Source organism: Thermobia domestica, chromosome 4 (genome assembly GCF_964235325.1).
Source record: "Thermobia domestica chromosome 4, izTheDome1.hap1.1, whole genome shotgun sequence".
Taxonomy (NCBI): domain Eukaryota; kingdom Metazoa; phylum Arthropoda; class Insecta; order Zygentoma; family Lepismatidae; genus Thermobia; species Thermobia domestica.
Genome location: NC_137457.1, coordinates 10,048,229 through 10,066,893, shown reverse-complemented (window position 1 = coordinate 10,066,893; position 18,665 = coordinate 10,048,229). Strand labels below are relative to the sequence as shown.

The 18,665-nt window shown below is 34.0% G+C and overlaps 1 protein-coding gene across 3 annotated transcripts in view; it reads right to left on the bottom strand.

Annotated features, from left to right (window-relative positions):
- The window catches only part of LOC145683707 (uncharacterized), a 66,195-nt gene that overhangs the window by 45,722 nt on the left and 1,808 nt on the right, over window positions 1-18,665 (bottom strand). For 2 of the 3 annotated variants that reach the window (XM_081755146.1, XM_081755149.1), the window contains exons 2-6: window positions 17,993-18,053; window positions 15,526-15,564; window positions 7,308-7,346; window positions 6,083-6,139; window positions 3,062-3,091 (exon numbers count right to left, since the gene is read on the bottom strand). In XM_081755146.1, coding sequence (XP_081611272.1) covers window positions 3,062-3,091; window positions 6,083-6,139; window positions 7,308-7,346; window positions 15,526-15,564; window positions 17,993-18,053 — 226 coding nt within the window. The remainder of the gene's footprint in view (window positions 1-3,061; window positions 3,092-6,082; window positions 6,140-7,307; window positions 7,347-15,525; window positions 15,565-17,992; window positions 18,054-18,665) is intronic. The other variant, XM_081755147.1, reaches the window with a different exon arrangement.

The following is an 18,665-nucleotide window of genomic DNA, read 5'->3' as shown; positions in this document are numbered from 1 at the left end:
TATAAAATTACACGGCGAACGCATTTTATCTGATCCCAAACGGTTATCGTCCAATATACACTGTTAAAGGAGCACTCTGATTGGCCAAAATTAAAAATGCATCATTGATTTATCTCTTCGTGAGGTTTTCTTTATCGCCTCCTTGGTGAAGTCCGAAGAGCATGCATTTAGTAATCATAAGGTTTGTGGTTCGCGCCCTCTGTGGGTTACTTTTATTAGTGCTTTTAGGCTCACCTTATTGTAAACAAATCACACACATATAGGTGATTTAACATATTTTGGGAGAGTAATATTGTGGTTTCATTGGCGTTTCATTGCGTATGTGGCGCGGTATAATTTTCAGAACGGAAGTTATTCTACCGCTAATCGTCGCTGCGGAGCCGCCAATTCTTGCAAGATATCGCTAATTGCCCATCGGTGGTCCATCGACGCTTATGGCATGGGGAATTTTCCAAATAGCACTACATCAGGTTATTATGCAATTCAAACTTGCGTGTAAAAGGATAACTTATAATGTTTCATTTATTATTCAATATTGGAAACTAAGGATGATACAGTATGACAAACATCCAAATTTTGGTTGCCTCTAAAGTAGTAGTAAAGCGACAGTTTATATCTAGATTACTTGAGTATCTAATATGGTGATCATGATAAGACTGATATTGAATGATTGGCATTGAAGTTACAAGGCATTGAAAGTTTGTCGTTTTTCAAGAACTTTTATTTCGAAAAAATGCTTCGAAAAGTATTTCATCCAAGTACACAGTTGGTTTTCGATAGACGTGAAGGTTACAATGCCATTTATAACGTTGGATATGCCAGATCATTGTGGAGATACAGTAGAAACTGTTGAAGTTTGCAGTTTCGAAAATGTGCTGTATTTACATCTGCCAAAAAATATTGTTTCAAAGGTGTAAAAGGAAAGTAACTTAAAAGGTATTTTAAAAATTTCCCTTACATATACCATTTTAAGCAATATATGAAGTTTTAACATTTATATCCTCCGAATGGTTTGAGATGTCAAATTAATGGAAACAGCATTGCAATGTTCATGACCTGAAAACCATTAATGTAATTGGATGTGATACTTATGTAAACACTTTTCCGAAATACAGTTCTTCGATTAAATCAAATTTCCAGTTGCTTGTAACTTCGTGTTTACTCGTTCGAAATACGTCATACAATGATCGTTGTATTCAATATTAAGGTACTTTGGATGTGCATAACCCCCTCCTTCTTAGTCTCGTAATTATTGCTGAAGAACCGCTAAGATTTGATTGTTTTGCAGAGTTTATTCTATTCACTACAAATAAATTTAAAACACAAATATCGGAGTGTAGACAAAATTGCGGGTTAGTTAAGTTTATATGGAGAGGAGAAATTGTGGAACAAGATACAAAAACTTATTCTCATTATCTGGAACAAGGAGGAATTGCCACAAGAGTGGAAAGTATCAATCATTGTTCAAATTTACAAGAGAAAGCGAAGAAACTGATTTTAATAGTTATGGAGGCATCTATCTTCTGTCAATATGCTATAAAATTATTTAAAACATTCTATCAGCTAGATGGATTCTAAACGCAAATTATATTATTGAAAATTATTAGTGCGGGTTATACTAAAATCGATCAATTATCGATTATATTTACTATTCGACAAGTACTTGAAAAGAAACTGAATGCAATACCGAAGTACATTTTAGAAAGGCGTAAGACCTGGTTAGGAGGGAAACATTGTACATTTTTACAGAATTCGGAGCAACGAGAAAACTAGTTAGACCAGTTAGATTCATATATTTAAATAAATCCCAAAGTAAAGTCCGAGTAGAAAAATTTTTCTCCACGAGCTTTCATGTCGAGAATGGCCTGAAACAGAGATATTCGTTTTCGGTATTACTATTCAACTTTGTTCTGGGATACGCTATAAGGAAAATCAAAGATGGCGAACAGGACCTACAGCTCAATTGTATTCGCTAGGTTATGGCGCGTGCTGAATATGTAAATCCCATAGGAAATGATAGGAGAACAATAGAAAGAAATACAGAGGTCTTACTAAGAGCTTCCAGGAGCATGGGTTTAGAAGCTAATGCAGAGAAAACTAAATACATGAAACTTCGCTGGGATCGTAATACTGCAAATTATTGATGTGTTGAAATATCAAATAATACTTTCGACAAAGTGAATACTTCCAAAAGTTTAGGATCAATATTAACAGAGCAAAATCGTATGTACTATGGAAATTAATGTTTATTGAAAGCATGAATTCTTGTTATTATTCAGTTCAAAATCTTTTGTCGTGCCAAATTTTCTGGAGGAATTTGAAGCTTAAATATATATATATATATATATATATATATATATATATATATATATATATATATATATATATATATATATATATATATATATATATATATATATATATATATATATATAAAACGATAATAATACCTACCTTGCTGTATAGTTGTGAAGCATTGTCGCTTACTCTGAGGGAAGAACACAGACTGAACGTATTTGATAATAAGATTCGGAAGTGAATATTCGAATCGAAAAGGATCGGAAATGGAGGAAAATTTATATTTTTTTGCCGTTTATCAAATATTTTTAGAGTGATCAAGTCTAGGAGCCTCAGTTGGGTTGGACTTGTAGACAGAATGAAAGAAAGTAGGAACGTTTTCAAAGTTTTCACTAAAAATATAATCTGAAAAGAGCCGTTAGGAAGAGTTAGGAGCAAATCGGATATTAGGATAGCTCTCACAGAAAGAGGTGGGCAAAGAAACTGGATCCAGTTGGCTGAGAACAGACGTCAACAGAGGGCTTTTGTCAATGTTGCATTGAATCTCCTGGTTCCATAGGCAATACAGTTTGGGGTTAGTTAGTAAACAATATTAACTACAATAAATAGTACATTCGTTTTGTCAATAATCATTAAGCTCTTTATAATATTTGGTATACACGTTTACCTTATGCAGTCATAATAAAGAGAAATGGGATTGGGTATGTATAGTTACTAAACTCAAACCAGGGTGTTATCCAGTCTTAAAAAAAAGAAAACTTACCTATATCATAAAAGGCCCTTTGAGGACTCTCTGAAAATAGTGAATATTAATTTAGAAATATATTTGTAGTATATTTCTCATGAAAGCATAAGTTTTTTTCTATTTTAGTGTGGAACGATAAATGACTTTTTTTCTTAAAAAAAATATATACTTCAGACTTGTGTGTTTCATTAATATATCAGTGGCTTATAGTATCAAAAGTAAGCAGGTAACACTTCTAAATTATAGGAAAAATTAGGGTTAATAATATCATAAAAATTGTCAAGGAAAGAATAATTTTGGTAACATTTAAGTTCTTTTCTTTCTGCTTTTCCTCTTCTTTTCCCACATTATTATTATTATTACTATTTCCTGTTATAAATACACACACACAAACTCATACATACACAGGGCGTTTCAAAACAACATCGATAACGTTTGCGAGGTGATTTCTGACACCAAGATAAGACAAGAGTATAAACCAAGATGGATGCACAACTACTTCATTTCTGAGCTGCCGGAAATATGAAAAATGGGCTTTAAAGGCCAATATTTCCCAAGACTATTGGACCTACCGTAGACGGATCAAGAGTTCACTGAGGAATTAGTATGTACCCTTTCATAACGTCCATGTTTCAGAATTCGGAGTACTTTCGCAACAATTTTTATAGAGGTAGTTGGTGAGAACAAATTATACGCTCGTAGCCAGACTGTCTTTATATAAAATTGTTGCGTGTCTACTTAGGATTCTGAAACATGTGTTTCTGAATAGCGCACATATTAGTTCTTAAGTGAAATCTTGACCCGACTACGGTAGGTTCCATAGGTTTGGAGCTATGGACCTTTAAATTTAATTTTTTCATGTTTTCGGCAGCCTATAACTCTGAAAGGAAGCATTTGTGCACCTATGTTGGTCTATACTTTTCGTCTTATCTTGGTGTCAGGAATCCAAGAGCATATTTGAAAATCGTCTTGGATCAGCCTGAATTAGGCCTTAACAATATGATAAGTAGAAGCTTTTTGCACAACAGTATCTGGCGAATATTCTTCTCTTCCTCGAGATAAAAGTATGACGCGTAGGCATTTTATGGAAGAGTTTCTTAATATTGCATATCACATTGTAAATACTCATTTGCATATTTAATCAAAATATAAGTCTTACCTTCAACCTTTCTAATAATAAAAGATTGCAATTAGTAACCTGATATTTTGTCTCTTGCCCCACAAAACCGCTGGTATAAAAAAAGAATCAGTCATGTGAAGGGTGAAACGAGTAACTATCTGCAAGGATCAAAATAAAGAGCCAGTTACTTATGTCATTTTCCAGTCTATTTCTGGTTATCTTATCTACGAATATGACTGGTATCATCAGACGAAATATCAGGGATTTTAATACTGACTAGTTTAATATTAGAAACATTTACGTAAATTTAGTTTTGCTAATTCTAATTAATATCTTGTGTATAATGACGCTGTGAAATCCTTTCATATGAAGTCTAAAGATGAAACAGCTACGCAATCGAAATATTAGATGAGAACTAACTTTACCTGTTGGTAACGTGAGACAATTATTACAAGTGTCGTTCAAGGTTGACCGGGATTTTCGTACGTAAATAGTCGATGAATAGCCGAATCATGATTAAACTTGCTGGTGACGTAATGTATTCCTTCTCGTGTAACTAGCGCCCGGCATGATGTAATTGGCGTATGCACAGCAGTTGCAGCGAACATGGCGGCAAGCAGTGTGTCTGTGGCTGTGGAGCAGGGGTGTGTAATTAAATTTCTTGTGATGGAGAAAGTTACACCAGCTGAGATTTTCAGGAGATTGAAAGCACAATATGGTGAACAAACAATTTCACGGAAAACAGTGTAAAAATGGTGTGAACAGTTCCGCGAAGGAGGGGAGCTGGTGACAAATGAAACGCATGGACACATTCGCCCGACTCCAGTCACATCAGTGAATATCGCACGTGTGGAGCAAATGGTTCTTGAGAATCGGTTAGTAACAGTGAAGGATATTACTGGCGTGGTGAATATTAATGTCCGGACTCAGGAGTGTTGAGACAATCATTCACGACCACTTACGCTTCCGTAAAATCTGTGCAAGGCGGGTTCCCCGACAGCTGACATTTGATCAAAAGTGGACACGCATGAAAGTCTGTGAACAGCTTCTGAATCGGTTTCGAGCCGAAAATGATGAATTGTTGCAATTCATCATCACATGTGATGAAACATGGTTGCACAATTAAACCACATAGACCAAAAGAAGCAGCATAAAATGGCGGCATAAAGGTTTCCCGCCGCCCGAGAAAAGCAAAGCGCAGCCGTCCGCTGGAAAGATCGGCTATCCATGTGGACTTTCTGGACAAAAGCAGCACAATTAATGCCCAGTATTACACCACATTGTTGAGTGGTTCTGTACAAAAGTCTATTCGCAAGAAAAGACCTGGGATGTTGTCTGGAAATGTCATTCTTCTCCATGACAATGCCCGCTCTCAAACGGCCAACGTGACAACAACAACTCTGGCCGAAATGCGCTTGGAAGCTTTACCCCATAATCCGTATAGTCCAGATTCAGCCCCAATGATTATCATTTGTTTGCACCCCTTAAAGACCATCTGGTAGAGAAGAAACTCACGACGGATGAATCACTGTGAATCGATGTCCTCCAATGGCTACGGCAACAACCAAGTTCTTTCTACGACAAAGGAATCAGGGAGTTGCCACAACGATGACAACGTTGCCTCGGTTCGCATGGAGAATACTTTGGTAAGCTGAATATAGTTTGGTGCTTCTTGTGCTATCTGTTTCCTCTGAAGAAATAGAAGTCCCGGTCAACCTTGAACGACCCTTGTACATGTGAAATGCGCCTTTATTAACTATAATTAGCTTAATAATTTAAAACCTTCGAATCAATTTCGTTCATAACTTTAGAATTAAAGAAGTTTCTTGAATTTAAAAAATCTTCAATTTATGGTTTTCTATTATACACTAATTGTTAAGTCATACATAATAAAATTGAAAATAAATGCAATATCGTACTTGTACCTCCTATTCCATTAGGTCCTTGAAGCGATCTTACTCCAGATGCTCCGAGTGCTGAAAGTTATATATGATCCAACTAAATTTAGAATTTAAGACATAATGAAATAATAGATGAATAATCTATTAACGGTTGTGGAAGGATTTCCTTCAGTGGGTTCGTAATCATATTCACTTTAAGAAAAATAATTAGTTTACTGTTTGATTTTGCTACTTTATGAATTGGGTCTTAATTGAAACACAAAAACGTAGATGCAATAACTTCTTTCTTGGAAAAGTATAATTATAAACTTAATACAAGAAATCTTGGTACCAAAGAACTAAAGAGTTATCTAGAATAGAATTTCTATTGCTGCACTTTTATAACACTTATTTAAGGAAGATTTATTTATTTAAAGTTTCTTTCAATGTTATTTAGTTATCATTAATATTTTTTCGAAAGATCTAATATATTTAAATTAAAAGTTTTCTTGTATTTCTTATATCTAGAGAACTACATATAGTTTATCAACCCCAAACTATCACATAACTCAGTATGATGTTCTTATTCCGCAGAAAATATGAAAACTCGAATTAGGGACCATTCAAAACAATTTTATCCCCTGATTTAAAAACTATAAATATATTTCAATCATAAACTTTCTGGTAAGCCTTATATCTAAAGAACTACATATAATGTAGCCAAACCCAAGCTTTCAAGTAACTGAGTATGATGTGCTAATTCCTGGAAATACGAAAACTCGATTTGGGGGCCTTTTAAAAATATTGTGGCCTCTGATTCAAAACTAATTATTGGCCAAGATTGGGATCTCTTGATGCATTTTTTGCTCATTCCTAAGATTCTTGTCTAATTTCGCAATCCATTGATCAATTGTTTTAGATCATTCCTAAAAATCTTGTCTTACATATAAATGGGTTATAAGTAAATACTATCCACAGATTGAATCTATTACAAATTTCTTTCTTTAATCTCAATTGTGATATACATATAAGATCATACTATTTTAAAGCAAGTTCGTGGCTTTTAAATCGAAATAGTTCTTAAAGGCAATGAAGTTTTATATCTATAAAAACATATTGTTATAAAATGATACAATAACAGATCTGAAAATTGTTTATTCCCGAGAACCTTATTGAAAAGGAAAACCGAATATGATTTCAAATTTAAAGTAATTTAAGCACATTTTTCTAGGACAATATTATAAAGGTTATTTTACTAACTTACCTCTATGACCATACTTAGAACGACGCCCACTTGAAGGATCTGAAAGTATAACCATGCATTTTAATTTTCTTTATTATTTAATGTGAACACTTGAACATACCATGACAAATAGGTGAAATGTTTCAAAATAAAGTTTTACTTTATAACTAGCTGAACCTGCGCTCTCTACACAGCGCATCATTCACATATGGGCATTAATCTCCTTGCTATTCCTCACGTCTGTACATGTCCCTTTACAGACACAAGTGAAAGACGTCTTGCTAAAAATCGGCAAGAGATACCGTAAAGGGGAGGTTTTTCGATTACTTTTTCAATATCTCGCACCGTTTGCAAGATTAGATCCTACTTCCGGTTGGAGTTTTTAATTCATGTATGATCTGTGTTTTCCTTCTTCTTGCATGCAGTATGTAGTAAGCAAATACATTACCCAAATAATGAATTGTAATGTAAATGATATATGGTGTTCATTGGGCAAAACACTGCAAACAATAAAGATTCAACTTAGACTGGAGAAATGGTTATCCTTCGTTTTTCGTTATAATTTGGCAATGAAACAAACGCCTGAGATGTATGCAAGCCATATATACAATTATGTTGTGTTGGAATGTATAATGCTTAGTACTTGATACCTTAGTTTTTTTCGACACTTCCAGTGTACCCGTAAAAATGTAATAAAGAAATAATGGTCATGTTTTTTTTAAAACAATTTTCAATTAGAACTGGGCAATCTACGCAAAATTTGCAATTGATCAGTGGAAACGTCATCTCTCTAGAGCCTGTAGTTTCCGAGATCTCATTGTTGAAAGGATCGGCCACAAACACATAAACAATTCACAAACACATTCACAAACGTATAGTTTAAAGGCACTGCAAAGGTGGCAGCACAATTCATGTGTATTGATTTTGGAGAATGTTTATTAAAATAGAACGGCTTTAAACAATAATTTAAAAAGAAATAAACTTTATGAAAAATATATATTTAAATAACTTTGTGTTTAAAAAGCACACATACTTTAAAATATGTGTCTTTGTTAAACGTGCAATCACAAATAACCATAAGTCACTGGTTTGAAATCAAAAGTTACAGGTTGGAGCTGAGGCATTTTTATTTCTATTGTAGCATTTTAATAGATACATAACTGGCAGAAATTTGATCAAGTGTATATTAAGTAATCTGAAAAATGGAAGTGTAAGATTGTTCAAATGATCATTGTTCGCTTTTCTTGTTACTTAATATGCTAAACTTATTCTACTTAAGAGAGTTACGTTTCTGCTTTTTCTTGGAATTACCATCTGAATTGAGAGAATATTTCTGATCTCTAAAAACCTGAATTTTTTCATAGTCCACAACAATATTATGATGTTTACACTATCATATATGTACACCTCCCATCGGTAACTTACATTCCTAATTAGTCTATGGGCAATCCATTCGTAAGCACATATCCAAATTTTAAATATTATCTTCTTCCCACTCAGTCTGTAACATTTCGTATTTTAGTCCTTATTTCCATATACATAAATATAATTTGTGAAGAATAACTACAACTTTTTCTGACCAAAGTATATATACTTGTCTATTAAAACTAAAATACAGTGTGCTATAACTAACTAACTAACTCCATTGTCTATGGAACCCGGAGGTTCAATGCCGCGTTCACGAAAACTCTCCACTGACTTCTATTCTTAGCCAACTGGGTTCAGTTTCTACTTTGTATTTATATTTCTGCGAGATCCATCTTAATATTTTCCTCCTATCTGAGCCTAGGTCTTAATAATGGTCGCTTTCCGTTTGGCTTTCCAGTCAAGACTTAGAAAGCGTTTCTACTCCCTTCCATCCTATGTAAATGACCTGCCCACCTAAATTTCCTAGACTTGACGACCCTAACAATGTTGGGTAAACCGTATAAATTATGTTATTTCTCGTTATGAAGTTTCCGCCATTCCCCATTCCCGTCCCTCTTGGGTCCGAATTATTCGCCTCAGGATCTTGTTCTCAAATATTTTCAGTCTATGCTCTTCCCTCAGAGTAAGCGACCATGTTTCGGAACCATACAGAACAACAGGCATGATTATCATTTTGTATATTTTAAGGTTCAAATTCCTCGACAGAATTCTCGACGACAAGAGATTTGAATTGAATAATAGCACGAATTGCCTGCTTTTAATCGACGTTTAATTTTTTCCTGAATATGATTTTCGTTTGCTAATATTGATCCCAGATATTTGAAATTATCCACTTTATGAAAAGTATTATTTAATATTTTAACGCTTCCATGATTTGCTGTATTACGGCCCCGACGCACTTCCAGGCATTTAGTTTATTTCTCTTCATTTACTTCTAAACCCAAATCACTGCAAGCGTTTGATAAGACCTCTGTATTTCTTTCTATTCTTCTCGTATCATCCCCTATTAAATTTACATCATCATCATATGTCATAACCTGGTGAATACCGTTCAATTCTAGGTCCTGGTCACTACCTCTGATTTTCCTATGATTTTGACCACGGTTCTACTCCTCATGCTCTACCGCCTTGCATTATTCGTTTTAAACCATACAGCACTAGTAATCTTTTCTGAGTTATTGTATTTCTTCCAAACTCAATTTTTCTCTTCTGTTGATGGCAACACTGTTCAGCGGATGCTTCTAGACTTAGATTTAAGGCAAACAATTCTTGTCAATATCTGATTTAAGGTGTACAAAACGTTAATACCTCACTCCCTGTGTGCACCAACACATATTACATGTTATTTTTCAAAAAGTTTGTAACACTAATCTGCCTTTACAATCTTTTTTTCTTTATTTTCATTGGTGTTTCCAATGATGATATTCAATTTAGGTCATTCTATTTACAAAAACACAACTTTGTCTTGGGTTTGCAACATTGTTCATTCGGCGATGTTTGTCAATACAGAAGCAGATGTCACACTTTCTCTAGTTGTTTCATGCAAAGTTTTGTTTCCCTATCTCTTTTAGTTTCTCCGTTATCATGATTGGAAATTCTAAATTATATTATAATGTTGAAACGCGATTTCATGATTTTGCCGTCTAGTCGGCACGGGTTAATGTTCTCGTAGAGAGCTGCTATTTTACTAGTGCATGTTTATAGTCACATAGAATACAGTTGGGTGGTGTGCGTATCACAACACGAAATTACCCAAAATAAGGAACACCCTAACGTACATACTATGGTCAGAAAGGTTTTAGTTATTCTTATAGTAAGCAGCAAAGTTGTGATGCGTGGAACAACATATAATTTCTCAATAAGATAGGACATTCATTTTTCTTTGCTGCAGAAGATTAAATTGGATACACATTTTAGGATTAGACGTTTTATAATCCTTCAGTAGGACATAAAGAACATAATGTTTTATATTTAATGGTAATATGTAGATGACAATAATAATAATAATTAGTGCTGTATCATAGCGTAAGAATTATTCCATGTATATAAACAGAAGTTTAAGATAATAATGATTATTTAAAACTACACTATTGGTCTTGTAAAACTTGAGTAGAGTTTTGCATAAAAGCTATATGTGTAGCAATGATTCAAATGAAAATAGAGTTTGATGTCAAAATAAAGGCCTAATGATTTATTGCAACACGTATTTGTATTTGAATAATGTGCTGTTAATGACAAAAAAATGTTGAAAACCATTTTTTAATTTATTAAACAACATCGACTGAATTCCAGTACTTTAATTTCATTACTTCGTTCATTCATTCAGTACTTTAACGGATAAAAGACAAAAGGTGAGATATTACAGTCGATACTTCTTTTATCAAGGTAAAGATAATTATATGAGTGAGTGTAATGTTTATTTGCAAATTTTAGGACATTCGAATAAAAACATCTTTTTGCAAAGCTAAAAATAAATTTTGTACAATAATGACACCTCCCATTGTGATGAAGCCAATACGACACTATTAGAAATCATGAATCATTAAGAATTGTGAAATTTTGTCTCATAAGTCCTTGATCTTTTTCCGGAGAAAAGAAAATCCACATTTAACATGTGGTGTTTTAAATGATTCCGGTATGAGATTGCACATAGATATTAGCAGGTGCTAAATAACGAATTTGATACCATTCTGAGTTTCTTGTAACTTCTTAATTTTATTTAATTTTTATCTCAAAAATCTAATGTTTTCTAATGAAAAGAAATAAAAAAAATGGAACTGGAATGAATTTCTTATTATTTTGTAGTGAATTGATAACTGATTTCCGTAAAATTGTTTTCTCAACATTTTTTGTTGAAATTTTATATTTTTCACAGAACTGATTTGAGTAATGTTTTTAATAAACCAATTTTAATTACAAGAAGGATGAGCGTAAATCAGCATATGTATCATCGTTACAAAGAGAGAAACAACAACCGCTCTTATATGTTATTTAGCAGTGTGATTTGCAACATATACTAAACATAAATAACAAGTTTTCCCACAAAATAAAAATTTGCAACAAATGACAAATTTCAATGCGAAGGTAGGAGGAGAGGATATTTTCAAACCAATCATAGGGAACGAAAGTCTGCATAAGGAAAGTAATGACAACGGTGTTAGACTCGTGAACTTTGCAACACCCAGAAACCTAATCGTGAAGAGTACAAAATTCCCACATCGCGACGTCCATAAATACACTTGGACATCACAGACGGAAAAACACATAATCAAATTGATCACGTTTTAGTAGATAAAGGAAGGCAATCTAGGATAATTGATGTCCGGTCGTTTAGAGGGGCTGATTGTGATACTAATCACTACCTGGTAGCAGGGACAATACGAGAGAAATTATCGTTGAATAAAGGTAATATTCAATGTCCGAAAACGGAGAGATTTAATTTAAAGAAATTAGAAGAGAGGTAAAAGAGGAATACCAAATTGAAGTTCCGAATAGATTCTCGGCTTTAGAAGATTCGGAGTGCACTAGTGTTGAGGATAGCTGGATTGAAATTAGAGATAGCATTAAAATTTCAGCAAAAGAAAAATTGGGACACGCGGAAATACGTAGGAACAAACCATGGTTCGACCAGGAATGCATTAAACTAACAGTTAAGAGAAAACAGGCAAAATAACACTGGCTACAAAATCCGAATGAAATAACTACACAAAATGTTGCAGATCAGGCGGGAAACTTCCAAAACTTTTAGAACAAAGAAACGCGATTTTTGGAAAATTAAAATTAAGGAACTTGAAGATAATAGTAAAAATAAAACATTCGAGACATGTATAAGAGGATCAGCGAATTTAAGAATGGCTATCAACCTCGTGCTTATATATTAAAGAAATGTGACGGTACAGTTCTCACTGATACGGATAGCATCTTAAATAGATGGAAAGATTTCTTTAACGATTTGCTTAACACGCAGCCAAAAAGTAATGTGCGTGGAGAAGAGGAGACACACACCAAAACCGTATATTCCAGAACCCAACCAAATAGAAGTAGAAACCGCTATAAAGAAATTTAAGAAACACAAATATTCGGGTGTAGATTAAATTCCTGCTGAGTTAATTTTAGCTGAAGGCAAAAAATTGTGGAACAATGTACAAAAACTAATTCTCCTTATCTGGAACAAGGAAGAATTGCCACAAGAGTGGAAAGAATCAATCATTGTTCCGATTCACAAGAAAGGCGACAAAACTCGAAATAATAATTATCGAGGCATCTTATAAAATCCTTCCAAATATTTTATTAGCAAGATTGACGCCATAGGCAGATGAAATTATAGGAAGTTATCTGTGCGGATCTGCTGGGAAAAAAGTGGACACAGAATTTAACGACATGTAGAAAACGCCGTCCCAGCATACCAGAAATGAAAACGGACATGGGTGAAATGTGCACAATGCCTACAAACAGAGACATAGTTATTAGATAATTGAGGTTGTGCGATGAATTGAAAGGGCAGTCGGACAGAATAAAGATCTCTCCAGAACTGTGTAGACTGTGCTGTGCTTTCTATGCAGCAAATTTCAGCAAAAGTTGACAAGCTGATACAGTTGTTCGTAAAATATCGCAAAAGGTAGAATGAGGTATTGAAAAATCTCTCACTGTATCTTCGATATTACAAAAGTGAAAGGAAACTTTATTTGCGGTGAAGACAAAGAATTGTACAGAAAACAGCTTGAATCTGGAGACCGAGTCGGATACACTACAGAGAAAGTTGCATCTATATCAACGATCTATCCTTCAAAAAGTCGGGTTAGCTCGGTCTGTGTACGAGCCAAGTGCAACATGTGAGTATCGGTGATACTAAAGAAGACAAGATCCGCAGTAACTCTGAATTTTCAGAAGAGCTTCCCCTATGAAACGCAAGTATCAAGCAACAGAATCTGAAGCGAAGCTCGTGTCAAAACTGTCTCTGTCTACAAGAAAAGCAGCGAAAGTTCTTCAGAACTTGGCTTAAGAAGAAATAAATATATCCACACCTTCACAACCGGGGATTTGGCGTCGAGTGATCAAGAAAGCTGAAAAATGAAGAATCGTCTGAAAGAAATTATCGGTGAAGAAGAATTCTGCTCTCATTGGGAAGAGAATAGGAAGTAAGGATTACAAGTAGTCTGTCTACAGAATTATGCAACAGGTCTTCGCCTTGAAGTTTTGGTTTGTGAAAGCGGATTCACCGAGTTTATCTATATCTTACTGCAAGCCTTGTTGGATGAGTATAATGTATGAAGGAGTATTAAAATGATCATTTCTGACACCACAGCAGTGGATACAGGGCACAAAAGTGGTGTTGTTTTTAGACTCCAGAGACATTTTAAACAAATGGGTTTCGATGAGCCCCAGATCAAAGGATGTCAGCACCAGTTCTGCGACACTGGATGGATTTAGTGTTTGCAATAAAAGCTCGATCACCCAGCTTCAACTATAAATTCATTGAAGATGTTTTGGCTAGGTATGAGGACTTACAAGAAAACTATTCTGGCACAGGAAAGATGCCGTCACGTGAAAACCCAGGATGGAAAAATGATTTCCGGTTTCGATTTGAACTTTGTGAAGGATATAATTTCTACCGGAAGGAGAACAAGTGGCCTCAATTGAACTGTCAGAAGCTACGTTCCCTCAACAATGCTAGGTGGAATTCACGTGCAATCTATGCACTGGTTGTCTTTTTTCTCCTTCCAAAATGGAGAGATCAGCTACAACGTACTTGTGATTTCATCGCAACTACGTGGGCTAAAGTATGGTTTTCAAATCAGCACTATACAGAGCACACATACATTGAACTGCATGCTGCTATCAACGACCTAAAGTGTCTTAAAACTTTCAAGTGTTTTTCCGCTCACTGGGTAAAAGAACGTTCTGTGCCGGACGTGCCTCGCTCAAATATGGTGGACGAGCGAGCTGTGAAAGTGATGCAAGAGCGTCACAACACTTGCAAAAGTGAAAAATCTCAACAGCAAGTTCATAAACACTATTTCACAAATTTAAAACCCTTTTACTAATGTACTGTATAGAATATTCAGTGCCAAATGCAGACTGTATAAGTAGACGAATTTTCTTTTAATGCTAAAACAACATCAATGTAAGTGCGGGAGCTTTTCTTACGAATAAACAAAATGCAGCCAAATGTTCATTGTTTGTAACCCGTGGCTTTTCAATTTTAAAAAAGTCATATACTTACTGTTTATATTGTCAAACTTACGTATGTGAGTTTATCCATATGCATATTGTTTCGTGTAAGACCGATGTAATTTATGGATTGATAAATATTTTATCTTTGGAGTATATTTTAGCTAAACATAAATCGAAAACTATGTATCATTAACCATATTATGTACTGCTTTCATGATAGTGTCATCTTTTGAGTTTAACGTCCCACGAGTATGGACGTTATGCTAAGGTAGACGGATGATCAAGACAACTTAATGATGATGAACGAATTTGTGAAATGAAATTTTAGAATGAAACGGTGGTATCCTGAGAAAACCTACGAAAACGATGTTCTCCATCACAAACTACTTGGTCGCACTGCGGTTGATAGTGCCATACGTTAGAACATATTAAAGATATTAATCAGTTTCAATTTGGTCTCAGAAAGTGGCACGGTTCCTGTACGTCATCTTTTTCTAACTCTATACAGAATTTAGAAATAAGGATATAACGTTTCTTCTACATTTTATCGATTATATTACACACACTTTAATATGCTTGTGTTGTCAATATTTACAAAAGTACGTACACTATATAATGTTATGAAATGATAACTTACTTAAAGCCCATCTCATACCAAACTTTCTGGGTAATTTGTCTGTGAAAAAAGAGAACGTAATATGAGAATTGGTAAATATAATTATATCTATCAAATTTTACGTGATTTGTGCAACATTGTACTAATATAATACTTTTCCAAATAGTATTATTTATATGCATGTTTATTAGACTTACGCACGCTATCACAACTTACTACATTCAGGAATTAAAAAATATGCACTACTACTCAAATATTTCTAACAATTCGTGTTTTCGAGAGAATCTACTGCGAATATATTTTGGCATGAGAATTTTGCCTCTCCGCGGGACACTCGGTCAAAAAGGTGTAAGAGTTTTTTCAGGCCAACTATTCTGAATGACACTTTTTCTGGGTTTTACTCATTCCGTGACGTACCCAGCATAGGTCCTAGGCTGCTTCCTTCCTTTCACATTCGTCCTTTCATTCCCCACTTACAAGATCACTGACCTCGCCAGAAGACATCCTTCATATGTGACAGGCTTAAAACCACATATGCTTGTAATGCTCATAAATATGTATAAATAAATAAATATACTAGATCTCTCTTGTCGTGTTTGAGTGAGACTCCTGCCTAAAGTATAAAATTTGACGACAGTTTTCTCGAAGGCACAAGACACAGATGATACATCTAATTAATTTAAAAAGACAATTGGATATAGGCATAGCACATAAAATAGAGAGGCATGTGACGCTTGCTGATATGCTATAATTTGAAAATTCAAAATTACCGTACCTTGAAATGTGTTTACTATGATTTCGTTTCTCGTTAGAAAGAAACAACAAGCACGACATCTACACATCCAATGACAGGCAATTGAACACAGAATTGGCAGTGGTATATGCTTTCCAAAGTATAGTATTTTTTGGCGTCTTAAACTTTATCATATCCCAACGTCGTGATATTATAATGATCCTTGATTGGAAGCTAAGAATTTGTCTTTATTAGGGCTTCATAGTTTTCAGATAATTAAGTGACTTCCATTCCACACACACACACACACACACACACACACATATATATATATATATATATATATATATATATATATATATATGTATGTATGTATATATGGATAAATAAATAGATAGATATGTCTTCTGTGAGTTCTAAAATCTGAAATGACCACTATGATTATGCAACTTAAAGAAGATGAAAATACTTCAATAGAAACGAAAAAATACAAAATTAGAAAAATCAAAATTACTTTTACAAAGGAGATTACACTCCAGACTCATTATATGACGCGAGTTTTTAGTGATGCACTCAAAAGTTGATACTTTATGAATTATTCAAGTTTCTTTGTTAATTGAAACAATTTTGAATACTTGAATAGACAAGTAAGATAATTAGCAATCTATATCATACTTTTTAACCCCTTCAGTGCGTAAGTTTCAGATGCGAACCGCTGTAAAAAGTGTAGTTTTTCTAAGAACTTTGGATGTTGATCCTAAATCTGTTTCAAAATCACATCAGAATCACTAATTAATATCTCTTCCTCGATGTCAGCATCGTTCAAATATTATTTTGAAGCCATTACTGTGCTGTCTGCTCTCAAACAAAACAAAGAATGAAAACTGTATTTGACCAAGCCCAAACTCTATTTTAATTTCTTTCTTTTTCCTCTTCTTTTAATTAAGCAACAATTGAAACCAGCTGAGCGCAAACTCGCTAAATATTGTCGGGATAACATTACTCATACTATGGGCAAGTATATTCGCCATACACAATACAAAATAGCCAAAGCAAAATGAAAGCGTATATATACGCCATCCGCACAGGAGGTGCGTTTTGAAGAAACGAGTTAACTCGCCACCCACACTGAAGGAGTTAATATATTAGTGATTATGATGTCCCTACTGAGAATGAGAGCTAAGGGCAGGTTTTGGAGTAATGATCTTGTCCCCCTCTGGTATCTTATAGCTCAGACCCTAAACTCAACCTTCTACTTAATTTGGCTACAGATAATCATGGAGATCAGATAATCTAACATATCAGATAATCAAGCAAATGCAGTTAGAGGATATCATCATTCTGCAAATTTTCCTCCTTAAATTGAACTTGTTTGCTTTACCACTAATTTCTTTTATAGTAAATGAATGAATAGAAGTCTAACATAATCTCGAAAGCGAACAATCTTTTCTTAAAATTTAACAATATAAAGTATTTAAAAATAGTATTTATTTATATCATACAAATGTAATCCTGTTGGTCTTTTGTTTGATCCCAGCTCATAAAAATAGAGCTCTGTAGTGGACAAACATTGTTGTGTGGGTTTTCCTGGGGTTCTCTCGTTTTCTAGCCATTTTACCATTATCAACTATCTCATTATTGCCGTCTCTCTTAGCTTTGATTCATATCCACGGGACATTAAACAGAGTAAAGAAAAGAAGTACATTCACAATGCTCATTAAAACTTCCAAGACATAGACAGTAAGAAAGCATTACCTCCTGAAGATCTTCTCAGACGAAAGGGACGTCGGTAACCATTTGTATAAGTTAATTGTATCTGCAATGAAGAATTACATATATTGTTAAGATATTAATTTACGCAAAAAATATATTTTTTATAATTATTCTATTGGTAAACAAATTACATTTCTTTATTTGTAATTATGAAATAGAAAAGATCCTTTTTAACAGAAAATTATAGTCATACTTAAAACTGTCGAATGGCCTAACATTTAGATAATGTAGCAATGATTGATATTTCTTTTTGGTAAAGAAAAGGTGCTAACAAACTTCTCGATGTTCAAGAGTTAATTTAAGAGAGAATTGATTTTAAGATTATAACTTTTGAATCCATAATCCATATATTTCCAAGTTGATCCTAATTCCATGTGATACAATACTAGCATTAATTTTAAAATCTAAGAACATTCTTAATGAGAGCATACGAGGCAAAAATATTTATTTGTAAATTCGCTTTTACTAGCCAATATAATCCCCAGAGTGAATCTAAGTATCATAGAACCATGTATTTTAGGGAGAAATAAAACAATTACGACATTGGATAAGTAGAAGTTAAAAGTAAAGTCTACTCGTAATGTCTTGGTGAATGAAATAGAATTGAAAATATAATTAAGTTATAAGCAGAACTTATGCATTAAACGAGAGTTAC